This window comes from Ornithorhynchus anatinus, chromosome 16 (assembly GCF_004115215.2).
Source record: "Ornithorhynchus anatinus isolate Pmale09 chromosome 16, mOrnAna1.pri.v4, whole genome shotgun sequence".
NCBI lineage: Eukaryota > Metazoa > Chordata > Mammalia > Monotremata > Ornithorhynchidae > Ornithorhynchus > Ornithorhynchus anatinus.
In genome coordinates, this window is record NC_041743.1 from 28,367,037 (window position 1) to 28,381,950 (window position 14,914).

At 43.4% G+C, this 14,914-nt stretch overlaps 1 protein-coding gene across 1 annotated transcript in view; it reads left to right on the forward strand.

Annotated features, from left to right (window-relative positions):
- Positions 1 to 1,798: 1,798 nt before the first annotated feature.
- CCDC186 (coiled-coil domain containing 186) overlaps positions 1,799 to 14,914 on the forward strand; it is a 40,235-nt gene continuing 27,119 nt past the window's right edge. The window contains exons 1-2 of the mRNA XM_001513549.5: positions 1,799 to 1,912; positions 12,613 to 13,294. Of these exons, the coding sequence (XP_001513599.1) occupies positions 12,663 to 13,294 (632 nt within the window). The 5' untranslated portion in view covers positions 1,799 to 1,912; positions 12,613 to 12,662. The remainder of the gene's footprint in view (positions 1,913 to 12,612; positions 13,295 to 14,914) is intronic.

Genomic DNA, 14,914 nt, shown 5'->3' on the forward strand with positions numbered 1-14,914 from the left:
TGACTATGTTGAATTTTATGATCTTGTGCTTGGCACATGGCAAGGGTTTAAGAGCTCCCATAATTTTAAATCGAATAGTGCAAATATAGAAGAAAATTCTACCAATTGAATATACACACTGATCGCGGCTGAGAATAAAAGACTATTGTTACAAGGGGCGGATCTTGGTTGCTACTTTGCAATGTTGTTAGTCACTTCACTTCTCTATGCCGCAGTTACCTCATCTGTAAAATGGGGATTTCGACTGTGAGCCTCACGTGGGACAACCTGATAACCCTGTATCTATCCCAGTGCTTAGAACAGTGCTCTGCGCATAGTAAGCGCTTAACAAATACCAACATATTAAAGGAGCATTAAAGAGTTCTCCCCTTTATCCTGGCAACTCCTCCCGGAGAGCCGCCCTGCGGCCAGAACCAATCTTGAGAAGCAGCGTGGCTCAGAGGAAAGAACCCGGGCTTGGGGGTCAGAGGTCATGGGTTCAATCCCAGCTTTGCCACTTGTCAGCTATGTGACTGTGGGCAAGTCACTTAACTTCTCTGTGCCTCAGTGACCTCATCTGTAAAATGGGGATTAACTGTGAGCCTCACATGGGACAAACTGATAACCCTGTATCTACCCCAGCGCTTAGAACAGCGCTCTGCAAATAGTAAGCGCTTAACAAATACCAACATATTAAAGGGGCATTAGAGAAATTCATTCAATAGTATTTATTGAGCACTTACTATGTGCAGATCACTGTACTAAGCACTTGGAACGTACAAATAGGTAACAGAGACAGTCCCTGCCCTTTGACGGGCTTACAGTCTAATTGTGGGAGAGAGTCTAATCGGTGGAGAGATCTCCCCTTTTCCCTGGCAACTCCTCCAGGAGAGCCACCCTGAGCCAGAACCAATCTTTCCCAGCTCCCAGCACCATGTGGGGAGAAGGAGGTTTCACTGTGTGACTGTGGGCAAGTCACTTCACTTCTCTGTGCCTCAGTTACCTCATCTGTAAAATGGGGATTAACTGTGAGCCTCACGTGGGACAACCTGATGACCCTGTATCCACCCCAGCGCTTAGAACAGTGCTCTGCACATAGTAAGCGCTCAATAATTGGGCAAGTCATCTAACTTCTCTGTGCCTCCGTTACCCCATCTGTAAAATGGGGATTAACTGTGAGCCTCATGTGGGACAACCTGACTACCCTGTATCTCCCCCAGCGCTTAGAACAGTGCTCTGCATATAGTAAGCGCTTAACAAATACCAACATTATTATTATTTCGCCTGTAGATAACTTTCGACTCGCACCAGATAATTTCGGCAGGTCAAGCTGAAGTGAAGGTGACCTAAAAGGGTCGAAGGCGTTCAAGGGCCGAGGACCGCTCAACTGTATATATCTTCATCACCCTATTTATTTTGTTTAATGAGATGTACATCACCCTGATTCTATTTATTTGCCATTGTTTTAATGAGATGTTCTTCCCCTTGACTCTATTTATTGCCATTGTTCTTGTCTGCCCATCTCCCCCGATTAGACTGTCAGCCCGTCAAAGGGCAGGGACTGTTCTCTATCTGTTGCCGATTTGTCCATTCCAAGCGCTTAGTACAGTGCTCTGCACATAGTAAGCGCTCAATAAAGACTATTGAATGAATAAATGAATGACCGTCTGAGGGGAGGAGGCCTTGGCCACCGCGGACAGGTTAGACGAGGGCTTCGAGGTGCGGCCGTCACGTCACGCTTTTCCTCGGCGCTGATTGGCTGCTCCCCCTTCCCTCCCCGCCGGAGCGGGGAGCGAGGACTGGCCCGGCCGCCATCTTTGTTGATGTGTCAGCTTCCCTCGGGTCGGGGGAGCCGCGGCGGGGGAGCCAGTCGCCGCCTGACCCCGCCATGGAGAATTCATCCCTTTCGATGCCAATGTTCTCCTAGTCCACGGTAAGGGCGGGGGCTTCGCAGGCAGAGGCCGAGGGGGGCGGCCCCGCGCTGAGGAGAAGCCGCGGGCCGGGGGGAGATGTCTGGCTCCGAGGAGAGGCTTGGAGGGGACGGGGGTCTTCCTAGCTAGATCTTCGTACAGTAATAATAATAATCGCTTCATACAGTAGTAATAGTGATTATATTAAGGACTTTTTGTGTGCCCAGGAGACGGTAGGGGTGCGGCGGCTCGGCACCTGGGCAACCCCCGCAGAGCGACTCCTCCAGCCCTGTCAGCTGCTCGCCGTCCCCTTCCCCGCCTGTTGCCCGCATAGGGCCCTTGAGACCTTTCATGGCCCGCCGGGGACCCCTCCTCCGCCGTCTGGGGGAGAGGGGACGCCCCGGCCGGGTGGCCCAGTTGGCCGGCGTTTGGGGCCTGTGGCGAGGGAGGCCCTGGCCGTCTTTCCCCGGCGTCAGGCCGCAGGGCAGAGCCGGGGGAGGAGGCTCGAAAGCTCGGGCACCATCTGGCCGCTCGAGAGGTTGGAATCCGTGGGGCTGTATGTATATATTTCACTTTTAGAAATGCCGGCCGTCAGAGTCGCATCTTCGTCTGCTCTAGTGGCGACGTTTTGTCCCTCCGCTCCCTCCTACCCTGCAGCCACTTCACCTTCATTCATTCATTCGATAGTATTTATTGAGCGCTTACTATGTGCAGAGCACTGTACAAAGCGCTTGGAATGTACGAAGGGGGAAGTAGCGTGGCTCAGTGGAAAGAGCCTGGGCTTCGGAGTTAGGGGTCATGGGTTCGTCTCCCGGCTCTGCCACTTGTCAGCTGTGTGACTGTGGGCAAGTCACTTCACTTCTCTGTGCCTCAGTGACCTCATCTGTAAAATGGGGATTAACTGTGAGCCTCACGTGGGACAACCTGATTACCCTGTATCTCCCCCAGCCCTTAGAACAGTGCTCTGCACATAGTAAGCGCTTAACAAATACCAACATTATTATTATCTTCGTCTGTCTTCTCTAGTGGCGACGTTTTGTTCCTCCACCCCCTCCTACCCTGCAGCCACTTCACCTTCCGAGTTAAGCATTCATTCGATAGTATTTATTGAGCGCTTACTATGTGCAGAGCACTGTATTACGCGCTTGGAATGTACAAATCGGTAACAGAGACAGTGCCTGCCCTTTGACGGGCTGACAGTCTAATCGGGGGAGACAGACAAAAACAATAGCAATAAATAGAATCAAGGGGATGAACGTCTCATTAAAACAATAGCAAATAAATAGAATCTCATTAACAAAATAAATAGGGTAATGAAGATATATGCAGTTGAGGAGACGAGTCCAGTGCTGAGGGGAGGAGAAGGGAGAGGGGGAGGAGCAGAGGGAAAGGGGGGAAAAGAGGGCTTGACTGAGGGGAGGTGAAGGGGGTGTAGAGAGGGAGCAGAGGGAAAGGGGGAGCTCAGTCTGGGAAGGCCTCTTGGAGGAGGTGAGCTTTAAGTAGGGTTTTGAAGAGGGGAAGAGAATTAGTTTGGCGGAGCTTAAGCATTCATTCATTCGGTAGTGTTTATTGAGCACTTACTATGCGCAGAACACTGTACTGGCCCTTGGATTGTACAGTTCGGCAACAGATAAAGACAGTCCCTGCCCAGTGACGGGCTCACGGTCTGATCGGGGGTGTTCTTGAGCTTGAGGACGCAGTGTTTAGTTCCTCATCCGAGGGTAGCAGAGTGTTTTTGCGAAGCTTATTAACCTTTGGATCAACCCCAGACCTGTGTGTGTGTATGGGGGTGGAATCAAAAGCTTTCCTTTTTCATTGAGCAGAAGCATTAGCTAAAGTTAACAGGGTGACCTTCACGTCACTCGCTAGTGGCAGATAATAATAATAATGATGATGCTGGTGTTTGCTAAGCGCTTACTATGTGCCAAGCACCGTTCTAAGCACTGGGGTAGACACAAGGTAATCAGGTTGTCCCACATGGGACTCACAGTCTTCATCCCCATTTTACAGATGAGGTCACTGAGGCCCAGAGAAGTGAAGTGACTTACCCAGAGACACACAGCTGACAAGTGGTGGAGTTTGGGATTAGAACCCTTGACCTCTGACTCCCAAACCTGGGCTCTTTTCCACTAAGCCACGCTGCTTCTCTAAATAGAGCAATAAAATACTGTAGCCCTACATTCCAGACCCATTTCTAACTAGGTTTAATTGAGCCATAGCATTGCCTTCTCTTGCGTTTATTTGGCTCTGAATTTGTGCTATGGATGCCACGTTTTCACCTATCGGTGATATATATGAAAAAAACCTCTCAAACTTGTGTCGCATTTGTATTAATTAGAAATTGAATTGCAGGGAAGATATTTTTCAGAAAAATTTAAAAAAGAGCCGTAAAAATAATCTCTATTCTAGAAAAGGGTACTCTGTTAACTCAAGCATATGTTAACTGGTATCGAATGAGGGAACAATGTGCTTTTTGATTTTTTTCTTTTATTAGCCTGTTGGTTTTTAGATATGGAAATTACAGTGGAGTCTTCCTGGCTAGATCTTGCTTCATACAGTAATGATAATTATATTAAGGACTTTCTACGTGCAGTAATAATTATATTAAGGACTTTCTACGTGCCATGTACTAAGTGTTGGGATAGAGATAAGATAATTAGGTTAGACACATCTGTGTCCTCATGGGCCCCACAGTCTGAGGGAAGGAGAACAGAGAGCTTAATTCCTTCTTTAAGATGAGGAAACGGGGGTACAGACAAGTTGTGATTTATCAAAGGTGAGCAGGTGAGCGATGGAGCCAAAATTAGAACCCAGGTTGTTGGACTCCAAGGCTCTTTCTACTAGGTCACACTGCTTCTCAAGAACTGTACTGTGTTTGCAGTTTGTTGTGGTGACCAGGAAATGTGTCTTAATCTCATCCCCGTATCTTCTTTGCCCACTAATAATATTTCTACTGCTAGTTCAGTTCATAGATTTCTTTGCTACAATACCGATACCTACATATAGCACTTTTTCCTATTCTCTGACTTAAAGGAAAATTAACTGTAGTTATATTTCAGTCTTTTATGTTCAGTGCCCTTTCATGATTTATTTTGATTTGTTTTCCTAGGGAGTTTTATTGGTACGTTCTGTGACCATGCAAGAAAGACAGTAAATCTTGCTAGCCAAGATATAGGGTGAGAAAAGCTGTGCAGACTCCTAGTTACCAGTGACTAGACATAAGTTTAGAGTGAATCTCGATAGCCTATGGAAAGTATTTCTGTGAATCAGAACTAAGAATTGTGCTTTAAGATGACAATCTTCATTTACCCATGGAAGGCAAAGCTATGTTTCATACCATCTGAGGTTCAAAAATGATCATAAGAAAAATTAAAATCTTGCTCTAGCAGCTACTTTCCACCAACATCAGCATCTAATGAGCCCTCCAACAAACTGCTTGATTAAAAACAAAAAAAAAAAAATTAGTTTACTGAAAAATTTACAAATTGCATACCAACACTATTTGCCTTGGTGCAGGGCATTGTATTAAACTTCTGGGTGAGTACAGTAGAAGAAAACAGTCCTGAGCATTAGGAGTTTGCAATCCATGAGGAAAGAAAGGCATAAAATAATATAGATGGGAGGAAGAAGTGCGTAAATAGGGTATGTAAAATGATATGTACCGAAGTGCAACAGGAAGTAGTGAATGCAAAAGTGCTATGATGGGTGGGTGCGACTTGGGAAGAAGAAAAATGATTTGAGGAAAGCCTTCTGGAGGAGGTGGGTTTTCAGAATGGCTTGAAGTTGGGGAGAGCTATGGCCTCATAGATTTGAAGGCAGAGAGCATTCCAGGGAAGGTGTTAACCAGGGGTTGAAAGTAAGAGAGTTAAGAATGAGGCACAGTGATTGCATGAACTTCACTCAGTAGATAAGATCCATTGATTGGGAGGAATGGAGTGGAACCTGGGATGTAGTAGAAGAAAGTGGATAAGTAAGAAGTGTGCTTAAAGCCAGTAGGTCAGGAGTTTCTGTTTGATGTGTAGATAAATGAGTAACCCTGTCCACTCCCTGTCTTAAACTCTGGCATCTGTTTATTGGAGTTCCCACCCAGAAAGATACTTAAAATGACTAAGACTTAGAATATGAAAGCCCATAGAGTCACCCTACCACCTTCCCTTCACACTTTTCTTGATCTTTAGGAACTGTATGCTTTCCTCCTAAGCTTTCCATCACCCTTCTCTCAGTGTTTCAGCAGTGACTTTTTGAAGAGAGTGAGTCTAATAATCTGTAGAAAGTCAGTTGTAGCACACTTTCAGATTTTACTAAAAATCTTGGTATGGCCTGACCTTTTTGGGTTTTTTTTTAGCTTCAGCTACATTTAACTGCATGCATTTGTGCTAGTTTACATGGCTCAAATGTCCATACTTGTAGAAGTGAATGCCTTCCTGCTTTAATGTAGATGTTTTAATACAGAAGTATATTTGTTTTTCTTTTGCATTCACCATAAAAACTGTCTTAAAATCAAGACCAATACAGTTTTTTGCCATTTTTTGCAATGGACTCTTTCATACAAGCGGATGATATATAGTATGTGCATCTCTGTTGGAAATTGAATGCCACTGTGGTTTTGGAAATGGATCCCAGGTGGTATTTGGTAGAATGGGGTGGGGAATGGTAGAGGCAGAAACAAGAGACAGAGTAAGTGAAGAAGATTGGAGTCTTCTTCACTGGAGGAGCAGTGGGGAGAAGGAGGAGAGAACCAGAGGCCAGGTGTAACTGGAGACATAAGATGAGGCACAAGATAAGACCCAAGATGATCTGCACAGAAGAGAGCAGATCAGACCCTAAGAGAATGTAATCCATCATTCATTGCTATTTATTGAGCACTTATTGTGCACTAAGCACTTAATGCTGGAAAGAATACAATAGAGAAACACATGGCCTAGTGGATAGAGCAGAGGCCTGGGAGTCAGAAGACCCTGGGGTCCAATCCCAGCTCTGCCACTTGTCTGCTGTGTAATCTTGGGCCAGTCACTTCACTTCTCTTTGCCTCAGTGACCTCATCTGTAAAAATGAGGATTAAGACTGTGAGCCCCATGTGGGAAAGAGACTGTGTCCAACTCTAGACTTGATTGTTTGTAGTCATCCCAGAATTTAAACCTGGCACATAGTAAGCGCTTAACAAATACCACAATTATTGTAATTATTGTTATTACAATAGAGTCTGTAGACATGATCCGTGACTTCATGGAGTTTATAATCAAATGGGTAGAAAGACATTAAAATAAATTACAGGCAAGGGAGGCAGCTGACTATAGGGATAGTTGTGGGTGGGGTGGAGGTAAGTACTTATATGCCGAGAGGGGTAGGGACTCGAATGCACAGGTGATTCAGGAGGGAAGAGAAGAGATTAGTCAGGGAAGGCCTCTTGGTAGAGATGTGATTTTAGTAGGGCTTTGAAGGTTGAGGGGAAGGGTGGTCCAGTTTCAGGCCAGAAGGGGTGTGAGCAAGGGATCCGCGGTGAGAGAAGAGACAAAGAACATCCAGAAGGTTGGTATAGAGGAGTGAAGCGTCTGGGCTGTGGAACCAGGAGAACTGCTGGGGCAACGACAGAGGAGATAGGAGAGGATCGGAGGCTGGGATAAGAGTAGGGACACCCAGGCACTGCCTGGATACTTCTGCTGGTCCCAAATCAGCTCTTGAAATTCTGATTATTTATAGTCAATACTGAATCTAATTATCGCGGCCTTTGTGCTTGAAGGTGCTACTGGAAAATTCACCTTTGTGAGCTGCCCATGGCCTGCCAGGAAGAGAGAGACCAGTGTTTCACTTTCCTGTTGTCCTGGGGATGTACCAGAAAACACTTGGCCTTGCCTGCTGTGGGGCACCATCCCTCCCTTGGAATTGGCACCACGATTGGGAGGGAAGGGGGAGCAAAAAGGCTCTGGGACTTGGATCCTAGGCTGTGGACAGTATAATGGGAGGAGTGGGAAGGCAGCAGCAGGCTTCTTGGAATGCCAGCCTTTCTACAAAATGGATTAGGGAATCAGTACTATTTATTGAGCACGTATTGTGGGCAGAACACTGTCATAAGTGCTTGGGGAAGTACACCAGAAAGATTTAAGGAGAGAAGTTCCACCCTTCAACCCTACAGCTCCTAAGGGGAGGCTTGGCAGCCGCAGCCGGCTTCTGGAACCTTGTAGCCCGCTAGCTAAATCCACATAATTTCAAACAAGGCCATTGTTCTTAGTTATCCATTTAGATGGAAGTCTTTTGGAAAATTAAGTAATGAAATAAGTACAATACATTGCAGTGTAAAGGCTTATTTTTTGCTCTTGAAACACATTGTTAAGGGTTGACATTCTTTTTCATTGCTCTTGTCAACTCTTTAAGAGCTATGAAAATGTATGCTTTACTCTGTTGTAGTAGGAGTAGTAACATTTATTGGGTACTCATTTGGTGCAGTCCCTTATTTTAGGGGCAAAAAGATCAATTGAGTCAATCAGCATGGTATTCATTTAGTGCTTAATGTGCGCAGAACCCTTGCTAGAGTACAGTAGAGTTGGTAAACACGTGTTTTTGACCAGTTGCCTACAGCTGATGAGCTCCAGTAAGAGCGAAACCAATTCCCACTCCACTGAAACAATTTTGAAGTGTGAATTGGTCCTGTAGTACTGTCATAAAGAACACTAGAACTAAAAATTTTTGAAAATATTTGTTAATTCAGCATGTTGTAACTAAAAACAATTTCCATATCAGGAAAATTGCCATAATTTTCATTCCAGAATTGTTGTATTTGTTTAGCAGCATTGGCAGTTTCCAAAAGCTTGCAAGAATTCTGCCCTATTGCAAGGGTAATTCTGTTGATTTCAATAACTACTTTGACTCTGTCAATATGCCAGGCCCATATATTACCATATTCCTTAGATTACTGCTGTGTCATTCCTTCCTTCCCCTACTCTTGGGAAAAAAACCCAGTTGGAATTATTTCCTTCCAAGTGACTCCTAGCATTTTATTTGACAATATTCCTTTCCCTTTTAATTGCCCAAAGAGGGTAAGCTGTTTAGAAACCAAGAAGTATTTATTACTTTGCCTCTCTCTAGGATTATAAATTGGCATTCTAAAAGTAATATGTGGGTACTGCAAGGTTGTAAAATGTTCTTATTAATGTGGAGGGTAGGATACAGTTTAATAACCTTTTGTTCTATATAGTTTGAAGAAAAAGATTTTCAGGGTCACCTTAATTTTTATTGTAAGTGGTATTTAAGTGCTTATTATGTACCAAGCACTGTGCTAAGTTCTGGGGTTGATACAGGATAAGCTCAGAGTTCAAGAGTTGGGTAAATGGGTATTTAATTCCCATTTTACAAATGGGAAATTGAGGAGCAGAGGAAATAAACGACTGACCCAAGGTCCCACAGCAGATGAGTAGTGGAGTTGGGATAAAAACCCCGGTCCCTTGACATCCAGTCTGGTGCTCAGTCCACTAGACCATGCTGTTTCTCATTTTTTAAGAATTAGGAACTATAGTTTTTTGTAAAGATCAGAAAATGCTAGTACAGAAAGCTGTGTCATTTTCATTTCTATGATGAAGTTTCTGTCAAGCAGTGTTTTGTAGCTTGTCTGTTTTGGACTGTGATTTGAGTTACAGGGAGAACTTTACATTCAGTATCACCCACTTACTGACGTTGCATTGCATCTCAAGTCATTTCAGAGTGATTTCTGGAAAATTAAGAAGAGGGAGTGGCACCCTTACAAAACTACATGGCCAAGTAGATAACCTATGGTGCTGTCAGAGGGTCTCATGTGACCAGAGGTGTTCGGCCAGCGACATCCGTGGCATTTTCCCACATTCCAAGTGGGTTCAAGTGCTCAGCCTCAAGTAATATTTCTGGGGATTTCAAGTCCCAGAAATACTTGGCATAGCAAAGCCACTCCAAATATTCTTTTTCTCATCTCTCACAGTTTGAAGGTGAGTGGAAGATTGTAAAGTGGTAGGCCATTGAATGGCAGAGGAAAGTGCAGGTTTACAGTGGTAAAAGGGTAGGGAGGCTGAAAGGTTAATAAGAGATGGGATGGATGGCCAGAAAAGGACTATAACATGTTAAAGGATAATTTAAAATGGACTGGTAGTGACTACATAATATTTTCTATATTCTCTTATACCTCTAATCATAGAAAAATAATTTCAGAAACATTATGTAAAAGGATAATTTAAAATGGACTGGTAATGACTACATAATATTTTCTATATTCTCGTATACCTCTAATCATGGAAAAATAATTTCAGAAATCATAGCAAAGTAGGGAGAGCCCTTTTGCTTAATCCTTTTTAGTGAGGCAGTTTAGTAACATGAATTTCATAAATTGCATATATGTGAGTTAAACTCTAGCCACTGGCATCACCTCTGCACTTTATACATAAGAGACGGATCAATTTTTAATTGCATTTAAGGGAAACTCAGGAAAGGAAAATAAAAGTTGTTTGGACACTGGGAATCCTAAATGGAATTTTTAATTGTTTATAAAATTGTCAAAGCAAGAAAATCTTTTGAAATTAAGCTCTTTCTGGGCTCTTTCTACCAATTCTGTTACATTGTATTCTCTCAAGTGCTTAGTACAGTGTTCATCACACAGTAAGCGCATGGTGTAACGGATAGAGCTCGTGCCTGGGAGTCAGAAGGTAATGGGTTCTTATCAAGGCTCTGCCACTTGTCTGTTATGTGACCTTGGGGAATCACTTCACTTCTCTCTGCCTCCATTACCTCATCTATAAAATGGGGATTGAGACTGTGACCCCCATGTGCAACAGGAACTGTGTCCAACCCAATTTGTTTGTATCCATCCTGGCACTTAGTACAGTGCCTGGCATATATTAAGTGCTTAATTATCCAGTACCACAGTTATCCTCTAGACTGTTAAGCTCATTGTGGGCAGGGAATATGTCCATTTATTGTCATATTGTACTCTCCCAAGTGCTTATTTCAATGATGCGCATATAGTAAGCTCAATGAATACATTGAATTGAAGAACCAGTAAAGAAACTGAGAGGCCCAGAGAGATAGGAAGAAAACCAGGAGGGAACTGTGCAACTAAGATTAGTTAGCATTTCCAGGAAGAGAAGGGAATGGTCCTGGTGTCAAAAGCAGTTGCTAGGTCAAGGAAGAGTAGGTTGAAGTAGTGACTCTTAGATTTGGCAAGAAAGTTACTGGCGACCTTGCAAAATGCAGCCTCAGTGAAATGAAGAGGGTGGAAACCATTCAATCATTCATTCAGTTGTATCCACCCGGATGTCTGCCCGCCACCTAAAACTCAACATGTTTAAAACTGAGCTCTTTATCTTCCCTCCCAAACCTTGTCCTCTCCCTGACTTCCCCGTCACTGTGGACAGCACGACCATCCTTCCCATCTCACAGGCCCGCAACCTTGGTGTCGTCCTTGACTCAGCTCTCTCATTCACCCCACACATACAATCCATCACCAGTATCTGCCAGTCTCACCTTCACAGTATCGCCAAGACCTGCCCTTCCTCTCCATCCAAACTGCTATTGTGCTGGTACAAGCTCTCGTAATATCCCAACTGGATTATTGTGTCAGCCTCCTCTCTGATCTCCCTTCTTCCTGTTTCTCCCCACTCCAGCGTATTCTTCATTCCGCTGCCCGGATCATCTTCCTACAGAAAGGCTCTGGGCATGTCACTCACCTCCTCAAAAGCCTCCAGTGGTTGCCTATCAATCTCCGCACTTCCTGGAGGCGGGAGGAGATACGAGCCTGGAGGGAGAGGGAGAGAACAGGGGAGGAGATGTAGATTTTACATCCAACTGCCTTCCCTTCCAACTCTTTTTTTGACCCGTTACAATCCGAATTGTACTTTCCAAGCACTTAATACAGTGCTGTGCACATAATAAGCACTCAATAAATACGATCCTTCTGCAAACACCCTACAAACCAGAGCTGGCGAAATAATCTTCACTCCCTCAGCACCAAAGAGAAATCCTTCAGGAATAGTTAGAAAGTGGAAGATGATAGTGTAGAAGAAGGAGGCTGCAATAGGATTATTCTTTTGCATTCCTAATTCCCTGGCTGCTGTTTTTTCCCCCCATAATGAATTCAGGAGTCAGGGAAAGTTTATTTGGTGGTTCATTAGGTTTTAAATTAGAAATGACAATAGCAGAGATCTGGGCAAATAATACTATCCATTTCAACTATACAAGGCAAAAGAAAAAGCAAATTCAATCAATAATTTGAACTGAATGTCTTATCAAGTGCAGAGATATGCAGTGGGAGAGTCCAGACTAGCTCTGGTTTGTAAGGTATTAGCAGGCAGGATCTGTCTCACTGCCGCCTTAAGCCTGAATTGCCCCTCTGCAGCTGTGACTGGAGAAATAGTGGAAAGCAGTTTGGTTTACGTTGCTGATGGGAAGCCAGGCTGTGGCCTGAAATGGCAGGAGTAATGTTTGTGTGGCCCATCGAGAAGTGGGCTAAAGACAAGTGGGCAGTAAGAGGAAATACCACAAGAAGACAGGGCAAAGGAGGAAGAAAGGGGTTCCTATAGCAGGATTTCTGCTGGGGTCAGTCCTGTAGTGATTGTTTTGCCTGTGCTTTTCCACATTTGCGAATTTTGGGGGCACCTGTGGTTAATAGACAGGCACCAAGAACTTAGCATTGTGCAAATTTATAAAAATATATTTGGAGATTTTTTTCAGTTTGAACTTCTCATCATTACCTTTTCTCTATTCACAGGGAAAATCAAGCAATATTTAACAGAAATAGAGTAATCGGTGGCAGCCAGCATGTCAGTGACAGAGAGTGCACCATCTAGTTCACCTGATGAAAACACTGGCATAACACTGGAAATGAAAGGTAGCTCCAACAGTTGTTTTTGTGGAGATGAAGATGGCTGCTTAGACAATGATTCTAAATTGTTGTCATCAAATCAGGATACTATAACTGCATTTAATGTACTTGCAAAAGATAACCTTACTGAAGCCCAAGAGGGTGACTCATCAAATCAGAGTGGAAGCGAGGATTCTTCCAACCAGGCGTATCCGACTTCAGGAGACTTGGAGAATGTGGTTTGCTTTCCTACTGGAGATTTTGAACTGTCAAAAACAAACAGAACAGAACAGTCACTCACAGAAATATTGCAAGAATTAGGATCATCTAAATTTTCTGAAAAATCTAATGAAAAGATTTATTCAGGAAGTCCTTACGATACAGACTGCACCAAGCAACTTATTTCAAAAATACAGAATGTCTCCCCTCCTGAGGATTTGTTACAAGAAATAGAAACTGAGCTTTTATCTACAGGGTTTTCAAATGAACATAAATTTCCAAATGGACTAAAAAAGGGTGAACATGCATTGGTTGTGTTTGAAAAATGTGTGCAAGACAAGTATCTGCAGCAGGAGCATACGATAAAGAAGTAAGTTAACTTTTTTCTGAAATCAGTTTGAACATGATTGACATTACCATTTGGGTTAACAAAGAAAGAATATAGTATTGAAGACTGTAAAACTATACAAATGTTGGAGGTTTTAAGCTTCAAAAATAGGAAGCAGTGTGGCCTATTGAAAAGAGCACAGACCGGGGGGTTAGAGGACCTGATTCTAATCCCAGTTCACCCACTTGTCTGCTTTGTGACCTTGGGAAAGTCACTTAACTTCTCTGTGCCTCTAATATCTCATCTGTAAAATGGGGTTAAGACTGTGAGCCCCATGTGGGCCTTGGTCTGTGTCAAACTAGCTTAACTTGTCTCTACCCCAGTGTTTAGTACGATGTCTGGAATATAGTAAGTGATTAACAGATACCATTTTTAAAAAGTAACTCAAAAGCTTATTGAAGCTTAGTTATGATAGTGCCATCTTACTATTATCTTGATTCTATTTGGGAAAGGAAAAAGTTAGGTAGGACTATTTAATCATATTAGATGCCTCTGTTCCTATGGGATGTTAATGAATCTGTTAATGAGATATTTTTAATGAAGAGAGTTTATGTCCTCTGGGTTTCAAAAGTTAATTTCTGGTTGTCAGTCATCTTTCGTCAAGAAAAAGTCCTGCCCGTCATTTGTAGAGATAGTGCAGGTTTTTTGTTCCAGCCTTGAAGATACACAGATTGGTAACAGTAAAAAATTCATGGTCATGGGGCAATCTGCCATCTTAATCCTATGAAAAATTAGCAAACAATATCAGAGGCACTGTTAGATGCTGTCAAGTAAATTAAGACATTCAAACACTTAAGCAGAAGCACAGTAGCTTTATTTGACTCTTGAGCCCTTTAGGTCAGATAATCAGTAGTATTTATTGAGCACTTACTATGTCCAGAGCATACTATGCTTAGAGGAGGCCCAGTAGGTAGATTCAAAAAATTCTTAGCAGCCACTACAAAAGGGTTCCTTATCTTTTTCCCTTCCAGTCAAAAAAACAGAAGAGAAAAGGAAAATAATCTGAAAGGAACATTATTGTTGATAATTATTTTAGTAGTTTTGAACATTTTTGATACCTAATTTTAATGCATTTCTGGCTCAGTACAAAAGCCTTGGTAATCCAGTTATTACAACTGTTTCCACTTTGAAGTTGCTAGATTTTGGTATGCTCTTTCTGAGGTGTCGAACTGAATCTAATTTAACTCTTAGGTTCATAATTTAGAAAAGCCAAAGGGCCCCTCAACCTGGGTGGCAGGGACCGGGGAGCGGAGGAAGGGCGGGAGGGAAGAGCCTCAGTGGCAGGAGCTATGATGGGGCCACTGGCCGCCACAATAGAAAGGATGACATGAAATCACTAGGGAATCTTGAGGGAGAATTAGGGAAAGACCATATGGAAAGAGCAGGTATCCGTAATGTAGCAGGAGAATTGGGAGAGACCTGGGTTAGCCAGCCACCTCTTTCCCTGACCTTACAGTTCTCTCTATAGCTCTCCATGAGCGGGGCTGCCTCCTCCTTAGCTGTCTGGAACTAGAGGTTGATTAGCAAGAAACAAGAATTTCCCAAGGCTAGTATTCCTGCTGTGTTTATAGACTAGAAGATTGTAGCTTCTCCACAGTGGCT